The sequence below is a fragment of the Siphateles boraxobius genome, unplaced genomic scaffold (genome assembly GCF_051911475.1).
Source record: "Siphateles boraxobius isolate OS27281-9 unplaced genomic scaffold, OSU_SipBor_1 9, whole genome shotgun sequence".
Taxonomy (NCBI): domain Eukaryota; kingdom Metazoa; phylum Chordata; class Actinopteri; order Cypriniformes; family Leuciscidae; genus Siphateles; species Siphateles boraxobius.
The window spans coordinates 1,213,323-1,237,720 of NW_027509219.1; the positions used below are offsets into that span (position 1 = coordinate 1,213,323).

Here is a 24,398-nt window from a genome sequence, read left to right on the forward strand (position 1 = left end):
ATGAACAAGTGGTCGGTACAAGAGTGGCCAAACCTTCCGAACAGCGTTGCAGCGTCGCCGTATATCAAACTTTAATGCTACTTAAGAGTAGGTCACAAGCATATTTTTAAAGATGAAATCAGATGTCTTTGAGCTGGCTTGAGGTGAACATCTGCACTCGCTGCTGTTTCTCTGGAGATGGTATGGACACCTTGTTGCTGAGATACCAGAACTGCAGTTGAAAATGGTAATGCATAATTGAGTCACTGGTCATGCTCATCATGATTCGCACACAAAGTCGATGGGGTTTTAAATGAAAAACAGCTTTAACATTAACACAGTGGGGTTGGAAATCAGTTTAGCAGCTTTGCTTGGTACAGGTATGGTGTTTTAATAGATTGCAAAATTATTATCATACCATATTTACCCAAAGAAAAAAAAATCCTCACTTATATGCCGCTACATCCCTGCCTGTTCAACAAGAATACAGCAGCTATTCTGGTGTGTTTGAGCAGAATCTGATTATGCTTCAATGCCCTTTAATAGTGGTCCTATGAAACAGGAAGTGCATATATTATTATAACCACACACGCGCACACACACACACACACACACACACACGCACACACACGCACACACACGCACACACACGCACACGCACACGACCACGCACACACACTTTTAACCATTTTGGCCAGAAACGGGGAAGTCAAATAAAGAAATCAGAAAAACAAACAAAAGGATTACTGGGAGGCGGGAATCTGATTTCATATGGGTGAAGAAAAAAACCCTACTGTTTAGGTCTCAAAACTTAAAAGGCCCCTTTTCTGCTAGGGGCTCGATAGCATGGATTTTAGTTTGAAACCTTTCTAGCGATTATTGCATAGTTTGGTGAATTACTTTTAGGTTTGCAGATCATTTGGTTTAAGAAAAAAACAGTCATTCTGCCCCTCCGGTTCTTCTCTCTCATTAGTCTTTGGGTCCAATTCAATCAAACTGCTGTATTATCACCACAGTACCAATATGGCGCCAGCGTTAGTTCACCATAAAACAAGCCGTTTAATGGTCAGTCTGTGTTTTTCAAAAGAATTTAGGGATTCAAATTGGTCATTTTAATGGTTACATTTGGACGGGACTAGTTGAAAAGTGGTTTTGCGGTAGTTTGATTGGATTTGGCCCTTCGCTCCTCAGTCATTCCCAAGCCAAACGCTGCCCTCCAGTCTTTGCAAATCTGAACTTCCCCAAGAAGCACTTACAAAAGAGATCTTCTCCTTTCACCCTGGGAGAAATAGGCCTTTCCGAAACATTGTATATTGCATAGTGTCGAGAATGGCTTGGGAAAACACTTTGCCCCAAATTAACCACTCGCGCATCACGTACGATGGCTGAACCGCATCGCCCTCCAGCGCTATGAAATACTGGATGTCAGTTACTCCGTTAAAGCTAATGATATACTCTATATAGCTGATTAACCCTGAAAGTATACACAGCATGTGGCAATGCTCAATAAACTTTTGACAAAGTTTGTATTATAGTGGTCCCATATAACATCCGCCTGACTCGTATGACCAGCGTGTTCCCCCATGACCAGCACAGAGTCATTACATGGGTCTTGTACAGTCAACTCAGAATGACTAAATAAAGTGATTGATTAAATAAATTTAAAACAGCTCCCAAAACGGACGCCTAAGCAATTAAAAAGCACAATATCTGTAAACCGATGCTTGCTGAATGAACTAATATTGCCCACAGAAACGTAATAAAATAAACATTTAAATAATATAGTAAGAAAATAAATATTAATAAGTCAATTAATACGTTTTTAAATAGACATTTAGATTTTTTTTTGTGATTTTTTTTCTTTTTGTTTTGTTTGTCGTCCCAGCAATGCTGGGAACAGCGCGCTTGAACTCACTTCTGCATGTCATATTCACCAGGGAGTAATTTGTTCATCTGTCCAATAAGTTGGCCAAAATATGTGTTTAGACGTAGCGCTAACAGAGCTTCGAACTGAATTTCCTCTCAGAGTTAATTTGTACTACTTGAACAGATCATAAGTAGAGAGACGATCTAAGAGTCAAGAAAATGTGGGGAAAAAAGCTAAAGAAACGAAGCCGAAGGAATGTGAAGAGAGGTTATCTCTCCCTTCCTGTGCATGTCTAACTCGTTTTATAAATAATGACTGGTCGTCCAGTGTGGATTGCTGACATCTACTGTTGCTGTACTCGATGCTTATGATTTACGGCGTTTGAAGTGAACTTCAGTTTTTTGGTATTTTAATGAATTCCTGCACATAGATCTTTAAAGATAGCTCTCACCAAATGGGAGAGTTTCACAAAAAGGCTAGTGGCAATTTGAGATTAACAGCTAAAGTAGTAGTAAAATATCTGTTAATAAATAAATAGTACACTCTTATTTCTATAACACATGCCAACTATTTCACATCAACGCAAGATTCAGTTTATATACAGATACATTTTTGTTGCTGTAATCTCTGTAAGATATATTTCATATACAAATGGCTATTTATCGTTTTTTTTATATATTTTTCTTTCGTTTCTAGAGATATTTTCATGGAAATAAGTCTATCTAAGAGCTTTCTACATTATGGCCTGGATGACTCCCGCTAGATTTCACGACGACACACGGATCGGTCTGTAAACCAGGCCGAGTTCCCCTCGAAATAATGCGTAAAACGCTTTTCATCGAATATGAAATGATAAACATAGAATTTGACATTCGAGATGTTTTCGCACTGGTGCATGCCTTTTTCCAGTTGAGAAGGAATGTGTCCCTGTATAGCCTTGGAAAATAAACCAATGTTTTGTCTTGCTTTTTTTTTTGTGTGTGTGTGTGTGTGTGTGTGTGTATGTGTGCTGGATGGCTAAGTTTGGACTGGCAAATTGGTCTGAAGTTAAGAGCTGTCACCAATGTTGCGTTTCTTGCCAAAGAGATTGGAGGCATCTCTGTTGCGTAGATTTGGCTGGTGCTTGTATTCATGGGGACTGACAGACCACCGCCACCCACCACGAGCCTCCATTCCAGTAGGAACTGCAGCAGACGGACACGGCTTGTTCTGCAGTAGCTGGAAGAGCATGGTGATCTCGGGCCCTAATCGGGTCAACAGATTTGCCCTCACCAGGTCCACTGTTTCATCGTCACACTCCATCAGACTCTGCAGTAGTTTCCCATAAAACCTGCAGCGAGACAGAGAAAACTCACACTGAGCCGGGTTGCGTCAACAAATTTGACGGTTAAAGGGTTAGTTCACCCAAAAATGAAAATTAAGTCATTAATTACTCACCCCCCTGCTGTATCAACCCAGTAAGACCTTCGTTCATCTTCGGAACACAAATGAAGATATTTTTGATTAAATCTGAGAGGTGGATCACTGCTACATAGGCTGCCAGAGGGAATGAAACTTGACGGCCCAGAAAGTCATTAAAGAACATGTTTAAATATTCCATGTGCCTACAGTGGCTCAACTATAAGTTTATCAAGCGACGAGACTACTTTTTTCCCGAAAAAACCCCCATAAATAACGACTTTATTCGACTATTCCTTTTCTTCCTTGTGGGCCTGAGACGAGAGTACAAGAGATTTCCACGACGCATGCGCGAGAACTGAGAAGAGGACGTTCTTCTTCTAATACTTCTTGTTCAGTTCTCGCGCATGCGTCGTGGAAATCTCTTGAACTCTCGTCTCAGGCCCACAAGGAAGAAAAGGAGTAGTCGAATAAAGTCGTTATTTATGTTTTTTTTTTCGGAAAAAAAGTATTCTCGTCGCTTGATAAACTTATAGTTGAGCCACTGTAGGCACATGGAATATTTAAACATCTTCTTTAATGACTTTCTGGGCCATCAAGTTTCATTCCCTCTGGCAGCCTATGTAGCAATGATCCACCTCTCAGATTTAATCAAAAATATCTTCATTTGTGTTTCGAAGATGAACGAAGGTCTTACGGGGTTGGTACAGCATGGGGGTGAGTAATTAATGACTTAATTTTCATTTTTGGGTGAACTAACCCTTTAAGCTACATTAGAAAGCTGCATAATGCGGGTAATCTGAAACGAAAGAATGTGCTAAAATCGTTCTCAAATGACACAAATCATTATTTATTAAAATATTAGTTGCTGCCACAAAATCAGTGAATTTTTCTAGCAAGCTCATGACAGATAACAATGAAGGCGTATACTATCTACCTCATTGGACACTTGCGGAGTTTGCACTATACAGGTCCTTCTCAAAAAATTAGCATATTGTGATAAAGTTAATTATTTTCCATAATGTAATGATACAAATTAAACTTTCATATATTTTAGATTCATTGCACACCAACTGAAATATTTCAGGTCTTTTATTGTTTTAATACTGATGATTTTGGCATACAGCTCATGAAAACCCAAAATTCCTGTCTCAAAAAATTAGCATATCATGAAAAGGGTCTCTAAACGAGCAATTAACCTAATCATCTGAATCAACTAATTAACTCTAAACACCTGCAAAAGATTCCTGAGGCTTTTAAAAACTCCCAGCCTGTTTCATTACTCAAAACCGCAATCATGGGTAAGACTGGCGACCTGACTGCTGTCCAGAAGGCCATCATTGACACCCTCAAGCAAGAGGGTAAGACACAGAAAGAAATTTCTGAACAAATAGGCTGTTCCCAGAGTGCTGTATCAAGGCACCTCAGTGGGAAGTCTGTGGGAAGGAAAAAGTGTGGCAAAAAACGCTGCACAACGAGAAGAGGTGACCGTACCCTGAGGAAGATTGTGGAGAAGGACCGATTCCAGACGTTGGGGGACCTGCGGAAGCAGTGGACTGAGTCTGGAGTAGAAACATCCAGAGCCACCGTGCACAGGCGTGTGCAGGAAATGGGCTACAGGTGCCGTATTCCCCAGGTCAAGCCACTTTTGAACCAGAAACAGCGGCAGAAGCGCCTGACCTGGGCTACAGAGAAGCAGCACTGGACTGTTGCTCAGTTTTGCATGTCATTCGGAAATCAAGGTGCCAGAGTCTGGAGGAAGACTGGGGAGAAGGAAATGCCAAAATGCCTGAAGTCCAGTGTCAAGTACCCACAGTCAGTGATGGTCTGGGGTGCCATGTCAGCTGCTGGTGTTGGTCCACTGGGTTTTATCAAGGGCAGGGTCAATGCAGCTAGCTATCAGGAGATTTTGGAGCACTTCATGCTTCCATCTGCTGAAAAGCTTTATGGAGATGAAGATTTCATTTTTCAGCACGACCTGGCACCTGCTCACAGTGCCAAAACCACTGGTAAATGGTTTACTGACCATGGTATAACTGTGCTCAATTGGCCTGCCAACTCTCCTGACCTGAACCCCATAGAGAATCTGTGGGATATTGTGAAGAGAAAGTTGAGAGACGCAAGACCCAACACTCTGGATGAGCTTAAGGCCGCTATCGAAGCATCCTGGGCCTCCATAACACCTCAGCAGTGCCACAGGCTGATTGCCTCCATGCCACGCCGCATTGAAGCAGTCATTTCTGCAAAAGGATTCCCGACCAAGTATTGACTATTGGGTGCATAACTGAACATAATTATTTGAAGGTTGACTTTTTTTTTTTGTATAAAAAACACTTCTTTTATTGGTCGGATGAAATATGCTAATTTTTTGAGACAGGAATTTTGGGTTTTCATGAGCTGTATGCCAAAATCATCAGTATTAAAACAATAAAAGACCTGAAATATTTCAGTTGGTGTGCAATGAATATAAAATATATGAAAGTTTAATTTTTATCATTACATTATGGAAAATAATGAACTTTATCACAATATGCTAATTTTTTGAGAAGGACCTGTATATATATATATATATTTTTTTTATTTATTTTTTTTTATTTTATTTTTTTTATTTTATATTCCAGTTAAATGTTCATGTTATATAATTTGGTTGCTTGCATATGTATATTAATCTGACTGGTTGTGTAAAATAGGCACATAACATTGTGATATCGATCAATTTACCCCTGAATCTAAGCAAATAGTAATCATATAGAGGCTAAAAGAATTGTATCGTGACAAAATGACCGATTTACACCCTTATCCTTTATATGTCACTGTTCACCACTGCTAAATCGTACACAAGCAACTCAATTAGGCCTTGTTCAATAATCCTTGTGAAAAACAAGTACACTTGAGTGTGTTAATAGTGCACTTTATACTTAAGTGTGTGTTGTTGTTTTTTTTAAATATACTTTTAAGATTTGAAGTACAGTACAAGTACACATTCATTACAAATAAAAGTACTTTTGCACAAGTGAATCCACCTAACTGATTCTTTAATTCCCAAATTTGGCATAATGGTAAGGTCAACAATCCTGAAACCCCTTCTGTGTTTTTGTATACACCATAAGATGGAATCTTTTAATTCTGTTCAAGAGTCTTACCTGTTGGGAAAGTGGCTGGGTAGTTGAGCCACCTCTGCAATGGCTTCTGGGTTTGATTTGGCCACTTTACAAATGTCCAACTTGCTGTAACACTCCTCTTGAACCTCCAATATCATCCTCTGGAAGGTGGAACACCGTCTGACTGTTAGAAAGATCTTGGAAGTGATGCCATTGGCGATGCACTTCAAGCTTTCTTTCACAAAAGCCTTTCCCTGCAAAATGAACAGGAAACTACATGTCAAGCACAGGCCTGAACAGGGACTTCAATCCATCTCATGAAACTGGAGAGGTTTTAGTTTTAATTAAGCGGAACCTTGGGCAGTAAAAAGTAGAAATGATTCTCAAACAAGTCATTCTTTTGAACCAGTTCTTTTTGAGGAATTAGTTCATAAAGTAATTTGGTAATAAGAACTTTGCTTGAGGTGGGTGACAAACTAAGGCAACATTTAGTGTGGCATATTCTATACAAGACTAATCAATTAAGAATGCCGTTATAAATGACTCTGTAATAAAAACTTTTGAAAATAATAGCTCCCATCAGGCCTTTCAGAGTACACTCGCATCTCTGTGGAAATCAGCAGCAATCATTTGACAGGATTCATCCAATCCTAGTGCTTCTTAGGTTCGTCCTGTCTGCTGAATAGGTGATTTGACATCAATAGGATATTGTGTTTCCATCGATGAACTGACATATCGCTATTGTACTTTGCCATGAATTGTATACAAACACATACCTGAGTGTCGAATTTAGCAGCACTGTAGAGAAAGGACTTGCAGATGTCATGCATGCCATCTGTGTCACACGTTGAGTTTTCAAGACATGCGAAGGCACCGCAGCCCACCTGGAGTGCACTGTTCAGGCAGCGTGTCACATCCGCTGCAAAAAGAAAACCACTGTTACAATACAAGAACCTAAAAGCATTTTTGACCACATTTATCCCTATTGTATTGTCAGTTGATCAAATCATAAATGACTGCAAAAATATCTGGCAAGTCCAAACCAGAAATAATTGGAAATATACATATGTACTCCATCCATGTATCCATCGATGTATCCATCCATGTATCCATCCATCAATCCATCCATCCATCCATCCATCCATCAATCCATCCATCCATCATTCATGTATCCATCCATCCATCCATCCATCCATCCATCATCCATCCATCCATCCATCCATCCATCCATCCATCCATCCATCAATCCATCATCCATCCATCCATCCATCCATCCATGTATCCATCCATCCATCAATCCATCATCCATCCTTCCATCCATCCATCCATCCGTAATTCTCTTTGCAGTCAATGAAATAAACTAACTTCCTTCTATTACATGGATAGTTCAGCTTGTACAGTCTCAAAGAACAGAGGTCTGGAGAAAACCCATTTAGGGTTATTGAGAGAGCAGTCTTTGGAGACAGTTTGGACTTCCAGTGTGGAAGTATGGGGCAGTTAATGCTGGAACATATTCTCATGGGAAATTATTTAAGTAGAAACACATTGTGTGTACCAATAAACTTGTAAAACCATTTAGGCAAGATAATTAATTTCTCAGCTTGCTTACAAGTGAACATGGGATCATTTTTAAGGGGACACGTTCTCATTATCACCTTCCAGCTCACGGAATGTTTAAATACCATCCAGTTTAAAGGGGAACAGTTGTACAATACGGGAACGCTCCACGAGTACTAGGGTTTTATGTGTGACATGGTGTGAATTTCCATTCAGTTCTGATATCAAGCCAAATTTCGTCTTAAAAGGACAAATAACAACAAGCTTGACTAGCCACTTGACAACCTGAAATGTATAATAACTGAGCCAAGCATTGGCGTCATTACTCCACTCCACTCTCTGCCATAAATTTTATGGGTATTCCAGCCATTTTTCTGTTCTTGGAACTGTGACCCAATAAATGAAGAATACCCACTGCAGTCCTTGAGGGGTTCTTGTAGTAGTCTGGACATTCTGTGCCCTGTGTTTGCCCCCGTCGTCAGAGAGTGAGAGAGAGAGGGGTGTAGGGCATGTGTGCCACTCTATATTGGGTTCTGCTGACTGTCTCTTTTGGCACAATACCCATTATTTCCATTAACCTTACATGTGACAAGACAATAATGTTCAGCGGGGTGAGTAAAAGGGCCAAAACCACCACCTCCAACAGTTCCGCCTCAAAGACTATAAAAATTTGCAGCACAAACTCGCAGCCTGTGGGGCCGGGATCCCATGCCACGCCGAGAAACAACCTCAAGTGTGTGTGTGTGTGTTATAGAGACTGGTGTTACTACACACTCACTTTTGAATCTGAAGGAAAAATAGACTGTGTTGCTGTGTGTCAATGCTCCTGGCAAAAGGCAGACTTCTGATATAACCAGAAACCCCCCCAAATGTCATTCAGTGAATATGTCTATTGTCCAGAGGAGCAGGTTAGGGCAAGATCTCAGAAGTACATTCTGTTAAAGCCATTTGCTCAATCTGCACATTAATAGAATATTCCAGGTTCAATGCAAGTTAAACTCAATTGACAGCACTTGTGACATAATGCTGATTACCACAAAAACTAAAATCAGGGTTACATTGAGAAAATTACATTGAAAGTAAATGGGACCAATTTGTAAAAAGTAAAGCACCACTATTATGCACATTTAAGGGTTTAATCATCCAAGGGCATTTAAGGAGAAGCATCCAAGACCAAGTTGATACTTCAACGAAACACAACTGAGAACTCTATTTCTAACTATTTTCTAACTCTATCTAATCATGACAGACTGTATATCGTTGGAAAGGTCTAAGACTCCCAAATAGATATTTTAGCACTGTTTTTTGTTACAAATTGTAGGAACAATAAAAGATGAATTTATGACAAGAGTACACCTCAACAAATCTACATCATAACAGGAGTTCTGACCTTTGTCACAAAAAGTCAACACACACACACTTTTAATAATTGAAACTTTGGTTTTCATGCTAAAAGTTCATAATAAAACGTATAATCTAGTATTTGTCAAGAAAAAAATATATAAAATAATATTATCCTCTAAAAAGTATAATATATATACACTCACCTAAAGGATTATTAGGAACACCATACTAATACTGTGTTTGACCCCCTTTCGCCTTCAGAACTGCCTTAATTCTACATGGCATTGATTCAACAAGGTGCTGAAAGCATTCTTTAGAAATGTTGTCCCATATTGATCGGATAGCATCTTGCAGTTGATGGAGATTTGTGGGATGCACATCCAGGGCACGAAGCTCCCGTTCCACCACATCCCAAAGATGCTCTATTGGTTTGAGATCTGGTGACTGTGGGGGCCATTTTAGTACAGTGAACTCATTGTCATGTTCAAGAAACCAATTTGAAATGATTCGAGCTTTGTGACATGGTGCATTATCCTGCTGGAAGTAGCCATCAGAGGATGGGTACATGGTGGCCATAAAGGGATGGACATGGTCAGAAACTATGCTCAGGTAGGCCGTGGCATTTAAATATTGCCCAATTGGCACTACGGGGCCTAAAGTGTGCCAAGAAAACATCCCCCACACAATTACACCATCACCACCAGCCTGCACAGTGGTAACAAGGCATGATGGATCCATGTTCTCACTCTGTTTACGCCAAATTCTGACTCTACCATCTGAATGTCTCAACAGAAATCGAGACTCATCAGAACAGGCAACATTTTTCCAGTCTTCAACTGTCCAATTTTGGTGAGCTCTTGCATATTGTAGCCTCTTTTTCTTCTTTGTAGTGGAAATGAGTGGTACCCGGTGGGGTCTTCTGCTGTTGTAGGCCATCCGCCTCAAGGTTGTGCGTGTTGTGGCTTCACAAATGCCTTGCTGCATACCTCGGTTGTAACGAGTGGTATGATAATATCTTTTTTATCGCCTTTTTTATTACATCTCATATTTTAGTAGTTCCCCTTCAGGGACTACCGCTGCGTGAAATCGCAGTGGGAACGCCCTCAGCGTGACGCGTCTGAACCATGAATGAAATCAGTCAATGGAGAGAATGAGCGTACGGCGAGTGACGTCATCGACCAGGAAGCTATAAATATCCCCTGAGTACACAATACGCCAGCTTTAGTTACTTCAGCAGCTCTGTGTGTGTCTGAATCTGTCGATTGTGTTTGTCTGTTTTGTCAGGAGTTTTCACTATATATATTTTATATAAAAAAACCAATATGAGCGAGCAGTATAAGAAGTGTGTTCCCCCCTGTACTCGGTACATCACGGGTGGGGATTCACACGAGCTAAGTGTGGCTTGTTTGGGAGTGCAGCAATGCCCAGTCGGCTCTCGAGGGAGTCGATTGTCAGCATTGCGAGCGTTTTCCCTTGAGAACTCTGCGCTCGCGGCGATCGCTCTTCGAGGAGAGTGATTTGCTGCGAGCTCCCCGAGGCTCGGGTCCTGCTTCTGTTGAGGCAGAGCGGCGGCGCTTGTCTTGGGGCTCGCAGATTGATCTCGCTGGCGACGTTGAGACGGGCTCCGCCCTATCTCAGCTATCTCCGACGAGATCTAGTGCCTCTCACCCGGCTCTGGAAGCACGCGCTGCGGCGGTTACTTCTGCCCGGGTGGAGGCACATGATGATGTTGAATTGAGATTTTCCAGTTCTGACGAGCTGGATGTCGAACGTTTTGCATCAGAGAAAACTAGTTTATCACATTATACTGCAAATGAAGAAGGTTTGATGGATGTATTATCTCGGGCTGTTGAAAAGCTAAAAAAAAAATTAAAAAAAAATAGTATCAAGTGGCCAGCTGATAGACAGGTTTCTAGAATTAAAAGCAATCTAGATGATAGATTTCTGTCTGCACGACCTCAACCTTCTAGCCGGTGCTTACCGTTCTTCCCAGATCTTCATGCTGAGGTTTCAAAGACCTGGGTTAGACCGGTTTCAAGCAGAATTTACACAAATCAGTCCAATGCTTATGGTAACATTGTTGGTGCTAAATCTGCTGGTTATGTGACGATACTCTAGGCGGAGGAGACGCTCGCGAGCTATCTCTCTCCTGCTTCATCGTCTTCACTTAAAGCACCGGCTCTTCCACCAAAAAATAAATAAATAAATAAATATATATACCTCTGTGCTGGTGGGGAAGGCTTACTCGGTGGCTCGGCAGGCGGCTGCATGTTTGCATACGATGACTTTTATGCAGGCTTTTCAGGCCGACCTGCTCAAAGGAAATCTGAGGGGGGTCCCCGCCGAGAGAGACTTGCGTTCACCTCCCTTAAGGGTGCCCTGTCTCTCCCGGCGCCCTCAGGGGCCCGTCCTACTAACCCTGCCGAAACAGGGCGTAGAAGGGTCTGGCGAGTGCTTTCCCGAGGGACGCTCGCCGCCTCTAAGGAGGGTTCTAGTGTGTTCAGACCAGTCGTTCCCTGCCGGTGCGCCGTTACAGGGCACTGTGTCTTTCACGCAGAATGTTCAACCAGAGCAAAGTCTTTCGTCGAGTTCGTCTTCCAAAAGATATATTGTCAGAAAGGTCTGAGTCTCAAGGTTCCATTTTTTTGTGACAGAAGTGATATTTGGACAGAAATTTTGAATTTGTTATGGCAGAATGCATACAATTAAATTCAATGGAATGTAAGTCACCCGGTGGCTATTTTTGGTATTACGCCTAAACAAAATCTCATGGGAACTTCAATTTTTGTGATATCAACTTCACATTTGTAACACAACTTGGTTAGATATACGGCTTTGATTTTATAGTAATTTTATAGGAAAAAATATTTTGTAAAATATATATTTTATATAAAATAAAAAATATTAAGTACAGTATAGGCTATTTGATTTACTGTAAATTTAAATTTCCATAACTTTTTCATACTTTCATTTTTTGAAGTGCTTTCCCTTCAGCAATAATCTGCTGAGTGTTTTCTTTAAAACAAAACAAAACTTAGGTCTATATTTAATTATAACCATTTAAGTTTGAATAATGCATTTTAATGTCCATTCTCAAAAAGGGGGGTGACAGTTTAATATCAAATACAGTTGTATCACTTTCCTACACTCTCTGTTGGTGTCTGGTCAAGTAGTGACGATGAAATGTTTCCATGACTGGCCTCTCTTATCAATGGAACAGTTGTCTTTATTAATACATGACTAAAAGTTTTTCAGCTAAATTGTGGCGTGGTGTGCACAAACTCATGTGATCTAACCTGAGGTGTCTAGCTGACCCATGTCTTAGCCTTTTGGGTGCTTTTAGACTAGTTACTCTTGTGAAAAAGAAGTGTGCTTAATTGTGCATTCATAGTTGACTTCAAATCTTAAAAGTAGCCTATATATATTTTTACTTACTGTACTAACTGTACTTGTAGATTAATACAAAGTGTCTATTTACACTAGTCAAGTCAAGTCCCCTTCATTTATATAGCTCTTCTAACAATATAGATTGTTTCAAAGCAGCTTTACAGTGATAATAGGAAATTAATGTAACAGAGATTGTTTTGGCTTTACAGCAGCTCTAGAATAAAGTTATTGTCCAGCTAAAGTTAGTTTTGATTTATTCACTTCCATTTTAAAGATCATTAATTATTAACGTAGGGTCCGCTTACACAACACTATTGTAACTGAAAACAGAAAACTTTTAATGGGTTCTGGTCATTCATTTGCACTACAACAGTATTTGGTGGCTTGAGAATGCAAACTTTGAAATAGGTTCCAAGGTGCAAGTTTTGAATTTAAAAAAAGAAAAACGTTATCATCTCCATGTAAACTTCAAAAACTTGAATCTGTGAAAACTGTGACTGCGTGCACATGCATATTCGTGTTTAGTTTATAGGTATGCGCGTCTGATATATATGTGCGCAGGCGCGTAGTCTTTCTTTACAAATTGACATTACCAAATTATTTGTCTGGTCTGCATAGTACATAATCTTTTGTCATTTCCGCGGATCCATGCGAACTGGAATCATTTTGATGACGTTTTATCTGTACAGAGGTAAAGAGAAGGAAAGGAGGCCTTCACAGGGGAGAGTCTAGTTGACACTTCAGGGCTGCATTGTCGTCGTGTCTAGGCGCAGGTCCTTCATCAGATCTGGATACGGCCTGGATCCGGCTGACTGTGGTATACCTCAGTAGCTATATCACCCTGTAGCCACAGACTGGTTGCCCACTGAAGCTAAGCAGGGCTGAACCTGGTTAGTACCTGGATGGGAGACCTCCTAAGAAAACCAGGTTGCTGCTGGAAGAGGTATTAGTGAGGCCAGCAGGGGGCACTCACCCTGTGGTCTGTGTGGGTCCTAACGCACCAGTAAAGTGACTGGGACACTATGCTGTCAAAGAGCACCGTCCTTCGGATGAGATGTTAAATCGAGGTCCTGACTCTCTGTGGTTATTAAAAATCCCACATCCCAGTGTAACCCCCGGCATCCTGGCCCAATTTGCCTATTGGCCTCTGTCCATCATGGCCTACTAATCATCCCCATTTACTAGAGCTTAGATTCTCTGCCCGAGCCCGACCCGACCCGCGGGCCGGGCCGATATTTCCCGCCACTATGCTCGGGTCGGGTCGGGTCGGGCCCATGATCAAGCACGTCACGTGTCACGCGCAGCGTCTCCTCCACTCGCACGCTGTGCTGTAGGCCTAGGTTAGCTTAAGTGTAAAATGGAGCTTGAAGAAGTAAAGAAAAAAATTAAAACAGGAGAATTAACTTTGAGCAAGTATGAAGGAAAGTCGGAGGTATGGAAATATTTTAAACTAGTCGTGGGCAGTGAAAACATATGTGCTGGCTTTGTTGAGTGCAAGTGCGGCGCGCTGCTAGAGAGTCTGTACGTGTTGTAGCCATTAAATAAGCGCATTTAGTTTCATATTTATTAAAATATTATAATGTTATTTTTTTCCATCTATGTTGATTATGAAAGTGAACAGAGTAGATAGGAGGATGCGCAATATCAGGAGACATGGAGTGGTTCAGGCATGATTTTGACCACTTCATTATGTTTTGTTTTGTAGAAAGGCTTTCTTTAAAGTGAATTTCGTTTTGTATAAATTGTATCTTAATTTTAATAAAATTTTCATCAACCAATTGCCTGGATTTAATAAATAAGCAGCAAATATAGCAGACTATAATCATGATATGGAGGCGCCGGCGAGCCGCGGTCACCATAGCACGTGAACTATAGCCATCTCATCATAAATTAAATCAATTCTCGGCTCGCTTGTCACCGAATTTACAAATTCACATCTTGCTTGTTGCACGCACACATATGTCGAAATAACATTATTAATAATAATGAATCTTTAAGATTATTTGATTGAATACTGAATGTTGTGCTTGTTCAATTTAATAAAATTAAAACTTTCATTGTGATAATTAAAATAATTGAATATTAAATATTAATTGGCCAATTTTTGCACATTTATTAATAGTATTTATATTATATATATATATATATATATATATATATATATATACATACTGTATATATAAAATTGCACAGCTCCCCCCTGTCAATGGTCTAGCACCCATTCAACACCTGCGTTAAAAAATTATCTGGGGTCGCCCCTGGTTATAACGGCCCACGTATTAAAAATGGTAGGGTTTAAATCGGCTCGGGCTCATAATTACAGTTAATGTGTCGGGCCGGGCCGGGCTCGGACACAACGTGCATGGGCTCGGGTCGGGTCGGGCTTGATTTTTTGGGCCCGATCCAAGCTCTACCATATACTGATTGGCTTCATCACTGTCTCCCTCACCACCAGTAAGCTGGTGTGTGGTGGGCGTTCTGGCGCAATATGGCTGCCGTCGCATCATCCAGGTGGATACTGCATATTGGTGGTGGTTGAGGAGACTCCCCCTTCCATGTAAAGCGCTTTGAGTACCTTGAAAAGCGCTATATAAATCTAACAAATTAAATTAAATTAAACCTTGCGATAAAGACAAATATTAGCGTAGACGCCATTCTTATGATGTAATGACTCCAAGTACATCAGATGTAATGAGAAGTGTTCCCGGTTCTGGCTGACCTAATTTATGCAGCCTTTTTTTACATGATTTGAATTATAGAAGTTGATAATGTGTTATGTGAGTGTGTCTGCATCCCGGACAATGTTAGGAAGACTGTACCAAAGTTTAGGTGCTAAATAGGAAAAGGATTTACTGCCAGCAGTCGATTTTGATATCTTAGGTATTATCAACTGGCCAGAATTTTTTCGCAATAGATGTGAAGGACTACTGGGGAGCTAAACCATTTTGTGCTTTCTAAGTAATCAGCAATATTTTTTAATTTATACAATGTTTAATAGGGAGCCAATGCCGTGTTGACAGAAATGAAAGCTTTAGCATATAGTTCTGCCAGGAAGACTTAATTACTACGTCACTTATTACCTTCACATCTATCCAATCATGTCCTTATACTCTCTGTATAAAAGATTGGGTAACACTTTATATTACGACCCGCAAACAACTGCGTAAGTAAACCGAAATTACGGTGTACGTTTCTGTAATTATAGTGTACTTCCGTGTAGGGTATAAGGGAACAATATGTTAGGTTTTGGGTAATAAAGGGGTAACAAGCAGATACACAACCTGCAAAGAACTTCGTAAGTAAAACGAAATTACGGTGTACGTTTCTGTAATTATAGTGTACTTCCGTGTAGGTATAAGGGAACAATATGTTAAGTTTTGGGTAATAAAGGGGTACAGCCAGATATACAAGCAAATTATTTATAATGTAATTATTTTAAAACTAACAGGTACCTATTCTGTTGGTATATTCCAGGCAAAAATTGTAAGTCTGTTGTATATAAAAGTTTTTATCACATTTCTGGCAAAATATGTTCTTGTGCAATGTAGTTACAGGGTAGTTTTCACATCTGTGGGTTGTAAATTAAACGTATATATATATACAGTGTGATTTCAAGATTATTTCTGTTCTGTTTACCGTTTGTACAGTGTCAATGTCATTTCAACATTGTGATTGTTTATTGTTAAACTTGTTTTAATAAATGTTTTTGGTTTAATTGTGCTACTGTTCTTTTACAAGTACTAATTTAGAAATTTGTTGATAATGCTTATAGTGAAGCTAGGTTTGTCTGTTTCAGCATACTGGTTTAATGTTGTATTTACCCTGTAACTACACAGAACAAGGGGATAACAAGCGCCACTTTAATTTACAGCCCGCAGGAGTTACACTTACCCTGTAAATACACAGTTGAAACGGGTAACAAACACTACTTACTATGTAACAATACGAAACAACACTATTTGCACAGTAATTACAGAGAAAGGTACTCTTATTAAGAAAACAAAACAAAAAAATGTTTTAATTACACAGTATATTTGCCCTGACATTTAAGTGTCATTGCAATACAAGGTAAGTACTAAGTACTACATGGTACGTTCTAAATTAAAATCAGCCTACATACAGCCATATATATATATATATATATATACAAAACAAAAACACTATTTGCGTACATATATATATATATACATATATAACATATATACATATATATATATATATATATATATATATATATATATATATATATATATGTATATATAAAATACACACACATATATATATATATATATATATATATATACGTTTAATTTACAACCCACAGATGTGAAAATTACCCTGTAACTACATTGCACAAGAACATATTTTGCCAGAAATGTGATAAAAACTTTTATATACAACAGACGTACAATTTTTGCCTGGAATATATTAACAGAATAGGTACCAGTTAGTTTTAAAATAATTTCATTATAAATAATTTGCTTGTATATCTGGCTGTACCCCTTTATTACCCAAAACTTAATATATTGTTCCCTTATACCTACACGGAGGTACACTATAATTACAGAAACGTACAGCGTAATTTCGTTTTACTTACGAAGTTCTTTGCAGGTTGTATATCTGCTTGTTACCCCTTTATTACCCAAAACCTAACATATTGTTCCCTTATACCTACACGGAAGTACACTACAATTACAGAAACGTACACCGTCATTTCGGTTTACTTACGCAGTTGTTTGCGGGTCGTAATATAAAGTGTTACCAAAGATTGGTACTTACACATGTTTGAGTTCGCAGATGCTGTCGCGACAACTACCTCCATCCTCCCCACCATCACCAGGATGGTCCTGTCCATACCTCCCAGGGGTGTCGGCTGCAGCCCTGCCTTCGTCTTCAGGCAGGAAATGCAGATCCGCTACCCATCGGATTATGAACTACGGACGGGGCCTACGCCAAAGAACTTTATAAATAATTGCTTGCTGGGCTGTCAATAAATTAATGCTTTTTTACATCATTATATCTCCCCAATCTCTTTATGGTAGAACCGGGCTAATATGGTCATACTTCCTGGATCTGGTAAGAACTCTTGCTGCTGCGTTTTGGACCAACTGTGGTTTATTTATTTAGCGTGCAGGGCAACCACCCAGTAGAGCATTACAATAATCTAGTCTTGAGGTCATGAACTAACTGTTCCGCATTTTTCATTGAAAGCATATGTTGTAATTTAGATATATTTCTAAGATGAATGAATGCGGTTTTACAGATGCTAGAAACGTGTTTTTCAAATGAAAGATTGGTATCAAAGAGCACACCCAGGCTCCTAAATGACGACAAAGCCTTAACAGAGCAGCCATAAAGTGTTAGACAGTATTCTAGGTATGACGTGCGGAGGTTTTTTGGTCCAATAATTAGTATCTCTGTTTTTTTCAGAATAGTTCTTTTTTTTGTATCAGCTAGGCATTCCGTTAATTTTGTGAATTGGTAAGTTTCGTCAGGGCGTGAAGAAATATACAGCTGAGTATCATTAGAATAACAGTGAAAACTAATGCCATGCTTCCGAATAACATCTGAAAGCCAGAGGGCGCTCTCAAACAGAAACTCCAACGCAGTCATTCCAGGAAATCCCTTTGGGCATCATACTATCCTGTAGCTGAATAAAAAGACTTCGATTTTTTTTTTTGTCTTCTGTTGGACAGGAGGTTCATAATTGCTTGTCATGTTTGGAAAGATGTTTGGCGTGTGTTGCTTTTTCAAATGCACGTTATAAGCGACTTAAACTCGCAGTGCTTTCAGATGGTTTACTACTGATCACAGAGCCGTCCGTCCCTGACAAGCTGCAAATAAAAAATAATCGCAGCCTTTGCGATTTCATATTCACAACAAACCAAATCGGTTTAAGCACGATTTCATGTTAATTGCGATTAATTGTGCAGCCCTAATTCAGATACATGACATACAGGATGTGTATATACATTTCTATAGAAATTACATTAAACATATATTTTTATATACTGTACCATAAATGCTTGACAGTACATCCAACAGTACACTTATACTGTCAAAACCATATTCCAAATATGATATAAATAATTCTGAAGTATAAAGATAACTACTATACTTTAGTGGATAAAAAAAACACTTAAGTTCAACTAATTGCATTTAATATAGGCTACATTTGCAAATAACATACATTTAAGTGTCCAAATCATTACATTCAGTTATATTATTTTTAATCATAATATTTCTATAATAAGTACCCTCTTTAATAAGATATTTTTATTTCAAATGCATGATGAAGCCAAATTACACTGGATCTCCCAGGGAAAATACGGGGACCTGATTTTGCTACTGTTATTGGATTATAAGAGGGCTTTTTTTGTATCATCGGACACCCCTCTAGACGTCATCAGTAACCTTACAGGGGAAAGTACGGTTACGGATGAATTGGACCACACCGTTAAGGAGATGTCCCTTCACTTAAACTGCACATGGCTGAGAAGAGGTGTAAAATATGGGTTTGATATTGCATTTGATGCTTTCATAGAGCACTTATTGTATTGCAGTGGGAAAACAGGCATGATGATAAGACATATTGTGACTAATGAAACTTGAATACAGCTTGGCCGACTCACTCTGATCATTTTGAGGGTACTGTGATGGGCCCTGACAGGTCAGGACTCATTTGAGATCCAAGAAAACACATCAATAGACAATGCGCAGTCTTGTGTTTGCTTTCTCTCTTACTCAGTCGTGTATCATCAAGTGCTGTAAAACCTCAACTGGGTAAGTTATCAGAGCCCCTATGTACTGTTCTGGACAGGTGATATCACACACACAGACTAATAGGATGAATTGTTGTAATGAATAATTCATTTTCTACACTTGCATAGCAACCTGTTCAGATTTCAACTTGCACAGCGTGTGACCCTGACTTGAACTTGTGGCCCTGAGTGTCAGTGTTTCACACCAGACTCTAATGCATGACTCAGCTGTACCTCGCAGATTTGGAGACGCCACTTCAATTGTTTTAATATGTCAAGTAGAGTTCATTAGTTTACGAATGTACTGTAAACTTACTGGAAATTTGCTTCATTGTTTTGGGTTATGAACTTGATTCTTTTAATTTAGACTTAAACTTAAATTCAACTGATTTCTATTTCCCAGCATGCTTTGCCATGCCACTTGAAAGGGAGAGTAAATGTTAAAATTAAGTGTTATATAATGTTTTTGTGCAATATTAATGTTAAGTGGGAGATTTAGTAGTTTTTAATGTTTTGTTATGCTAATTTAGACGAAATTTCTGTCATGTTGGGATTTCTGAAAGGGTTACCATCTTGGTGACGAGTGGAGCATGAGTTTGGATTGAGAACAGATATAAGTTAAATGTTATAAATTGTCATACATATTCAACAATTGCTATGCTATACCAATTAGCAAGTTAACAATTGCTGAATTTGCCAGTTAAAGCGGGCCAAGTTTCCACTACTAAAAATACTTAAATTGAGATTACATAATAATATTAAGTTAAATGTGTGAGTACATAACCTCAAATTTATTGAGTTTTGCCAACTTATTCAGGTTTAAAGTGTGGACATTTTTTTCACTATTTGAAGATCCCATTGGTCGTTTCATCAATGGCACTGACACTGAAGAGCCTTTAAGTCCCCCTGCAGATGACAGTTTTATCCCGTCCAACTCATCTTTGATCACCAAAATGACATATTTAAAAGTTTTTTCCTTGAAAAAAATTCGTCATGCCTTAAAATATATTGAATGTAACTCTATACCGTTGCCTCATTTAGTATACACGGTTCTATGAATATGCAAATGATCCCCGCCTCCACTCACTCATTCAGCTCAGAGATCCACTCGTTGACGATCACACTTTGACCTGATTGGTTACAAGGTCGTTTGTGACGTCAGAAACACCAGCGATTTCAAACCGTGTTTTTGAGACTGTCTTTGGTTCACTGCAGTTTTAAGGAGAAAATACTCTCCTTATATTAAAAATAATATTAAGAAAATACTTAAAGCACATTAAAAACATTACATAGACATATTAACAACATCAAAAACTCGATTTTCACCAGAGGGACTTTAAGATAACAAGAGATAAATTGCAGTTGTAAAAAAATGAACTTCATAAAACGGGTCTCAATAATATTTAGCATATAAATGAAATAAATAAAACAACAACTTTATTTAGAATAAGCCCTACGAATTATGTTTTCTAAAGTATATACTGTTCATTTTGCTCTTTTGGAATTATTGGTGCACCAGTGTCGCTTTGTCTCAAAAGCACTGAGTCAGTACATGTCTCCCTGGCAACTAAGTACAACAGGAAGTTATGCAAATACCAAGTGGAGTTTGACAAAGGTTTTCACGTCCTGACCAGAGACAGAACGGAACTGAGCGTCCCACACCACTCACAGATCCACTATTTGACACTTGGACAAGCTATTCTCTGCAGCATATTAATTACTGACAAAGCAAGAACCCTTTGTAACACTGACACCAGATCTTCAGTTTCAATATAATGAGCAGTAAGTCAGAACATTCAGGCATCTGTAATAGAGTTGGGCCCTTTCAGGTGCACACAATGTCCTTTAAAACATCCTACTCCATTAAAGTTAGTGTAAGCGAATCGCACACCCTCCAATTCTCTACCTGCATAATCTATACACCTGCTGTGGGATGTTCTAAAACACCTGTCATTTTCAAATAAACCAGAAGAGCTTGATCAGCTGGTTCAGGTGTATTTGATGAGAGCTGGAACATGATAGAATGACCTCACCGGGGAAAGCCTTTTATATAGTGAATCAGCCTTTCACAGAAAATTAGTAACAATGATGTATATCTATTTAGAAAGCACTGTAGCGATTAAATGTATATGTAATGTTTCTGAAAATGTTCTTTTTTTATTTTTAAATTGTCCTTGGTATAAGAGGGTTTAATTGTATCACCATTTGAGATTTCACTCTGGTTTGGTTTTGTCCATATTGAGATTTTGAATGTTCTACATTTAAAAAAATAAAATAAGGTTCTTTATTGGGATTGATAGTTCCATGGAACCTTTCCATTCCACAAAAGGTTCTTTAGATTATTAAAATGGGTAGCACTTTATTTTACAGTCCTGTTCCCCATGTACATATTATGCACTTATAGTAATCGCAACAACTGGGTAATAACCCTGAACCTACCCATAAACCTAATCTTAACCATTTACTTACCTTATATTACCCAGTATTTTGTCAGGTAAGTACACATAAGTGCACGTACTGTAAAATAAAGTGCGACCTTAAAATGTTCTTCACACTAAAACATGTTTTTTAAAGAACTGTTCACTGAAAGGTTCTTTGGGGAACCAAAAAATGGTTCTTCTGTAGCATTCCTGTGAAGATCCCCTTTTTTGAACCTTTGTACATTGATAAATCTACCTGTCCAATTTGATGCCAGAAAAAAACAACCATTTTGTTTTACAGTAACCTGGTAGCCAGAACTTAGTGTAAAAAAATACAGTGATGATATACCATTAAATGATATAATGTCAATACCAACGTTAAGCTATTAAAATGTTTGCTACTGTAACATGTGCTAATACCATAATGGAAGATTACATGATGACTTTAAGATCATAAAAACGGAAGAACTGTGGCTAATAATAACATTAAGACAGAACCAGTGTCACCCACACAAATGCAAAACACTATCAGAGTAACACACAAAATAATGTAATTATGACACAAGCAATAATGCTGTAATAGTGTAGGATATATCAGCATGGTAAAGCCATACTGATATTCAGTACATTGGATGATTATGATGATGCAATTATTTTTCTTTAAATAAGAAGTAAATATTAACATTGATAGAGATATTCACACAGGATTTGGCCAGTTATGTTTTTACATGCCAAATGCATGTTGGAACCCTCAACAAACTGAAGTGCACCATTCTGTTATTTAAAATAGCAGCACTCTTGACATGTTGACCAATCCAGATTAACGGAGTGGAAAATCTAAACAAATGTGATGGATTGCATGCAGTGAATTTGGCAATTAATCTTCAATAATGAGATTCATACATTGTGCCATTAAAGTCTACATAGCCTATAATATAGTACTTTTTTTTCCAGTAAATAATAAGGAATGTGTTTATTGTATTGCCAACCAACACATTTTCCCTCTACATATACTATTAATGCAATTCATACTTTTTACTTAAAATTTACACGATTTTAAAAGTGTAGCCTATGTGTCTTTTTAGATATAGGTATATTCGTTTAAATTATAGGGTAGCCTAATTCATAGATTTTACTTTGAATTTGACCGTAAAAGCTGTTGTCTTTAAACGCTAGCATTTTTACGTTATGTGGTAAGGTAAGCAATTAACAGGTTTTTGCAGTAGCATTCCCCCCCCCCCCCCCAATGTAGAAACTCCTGCTTTTGAGGCTGAAAGCGACGGCGGAATCATCATCATTCACATTCATTCATCGCGCTCAATGCATCAAAAGCAGCTCATCATGAGATATGATGAGTCCTCGTATGCAGGTCAGAGGATGATGAATATGATATAGCTAATACATCTGTCACAGAGCAGGTCAATAGATGCATTGGGTGAGAGCTCATCAAAGAGGAGATGACAGCTCTCATATGATCTGACTATACACCAAGCAAAAGCCCAATGCATGCGCATCAGCACACAACCGGCTCATTATTCCCGAACGCTTCCTACTTACAGGGGCTGTTGTGGGAGAAGCGTGCTCTCCTGGGCGAGTAGGATTCGTTCAGATCCAGTTCATACGCGGAGGCGATGAGCACGGCGAGCAGCAAAAGTCCGGTCCTTGGCGGCATCTCTCTCTAAATGACACTGGGGGGTTCTATGAAGGGCAGTAAAAGAGGATTTCCTTTAGGTGTTGCGCGGTGTGCGGTTGAGGAAATGCGTGTGATGTGGGCAGTATCATGAAGGCTCCGTCTGTCCGGCTGATCTCTTCAGCAGTTTCTTCTTCCAGCCGCGTGCATGACAGGAGCGCAGGTCGCGCTTTATATGTGCCCGAGCATCACGAGCTCGCCTCTCAGCCCAATCACATCACAGCAGGCGCTCTTACACAGCCAAAGCTCAAACTTTCATTCATTGATCCGTAGCATTTAAATGGGCTTCTCGTATGGCGTAAAGTTTGCTGTTCCTTTTGACTTGGGAAAGGTGATTGGGGAAAACGCTCACATCCTCGCGCACTGTTGTTATATACAAATAGACGTACTTCAAAGAGACAGATCTGACCTTGTCTCATATATAACAGAGCTTAAGTGTGATCTAACACAACTTTACCCTACTGAAAAAATAAGTAAATGCTGCTCTCCCAGTGCAAAACCCATCTAAAACCAGCAAACAGACAACAGACTAGTAGTTTATATTGTGCAACTTTATCATATGCTTCTAAACACAGACACTATGTTCCATACAACCAAGGGGGGAAAAAATAGATGGTTTGCTGGTTTTGGCTCGTTTATCATGGCAGACAAGCCCAAAAGTGACCAAACTCCTTTTAAACCAGCAAAGAACCAGAGTCTGGCACGTCCTCATAATGTATCAAAAAGAGAGTTAAAATTAAGATTTAAATGAGTAAAATTGCCCAGTAGATGACATGGCATAACCCCTTCCTGTTAGTGTAATGCAAGACTAAATCTCATTACTCGCTTTGAACAATGAGAGTTTGTTTTTCTTTATCTTTTTTTTGTTTCATTCAGTAATCCATCTAGCCTATT

General features: G+C 39.0%; 1 protein-coding gene across 1 annotated transcript; it reads right to left on the reverse strand.

The window, feature by feature from the left end:
* Positions 1-1,818: 1,818 nt before the first annotated feature.
* stc1 (stanniocalcin 1) lies at positions 1,819-23,652 on the reverse strand. The gene is made up of 4 exons (XM_077223720.1): positions 23,372-23,652; positions 7,122-7,264; positions 6,388-6,599; positions 1,819-3,176 (listed from the first exon to the last, which is right to left on the reverse strand). Exons 1-4 carry the CDS (start codon positions 23,484-23,486, stop codon positions 2,894-2,896), a joined length of 753 nt encoding a protein of 250 aa, XP_077079835.1. The 5' UTR covers positions 23,487-23,652; the 3' UTR covers positions 1,819-2,893.
* Positions 23,653-24,398: the final 746 nt, after the last annotated feature.

Bases quoted from the DNA above. Each gene is read 5' to 3' on its own strand.
- stc1 (XM_077223720.1), bottom strand. From the start codon at position 23,486: ATGCCGCCAAGGACCGGACTTTTGCTGCTCGCCGTGCTCATCGCCTCC. The intron at 6,600-7,121 runs GTATGTGTTTGT...TTCATTTTGCAG, and splicing joins CTGCTAAATTCGACACTCAG to GGAAAGGCTTTTGTGAAAGA. The intron at 3,177-6,387 runs GTAAGACTCTTG...GTCTCGCTGCAG, and splicing joins CCCAGCCACTTTCCCAACAG to GTTTTATGGGAAACTACTGC.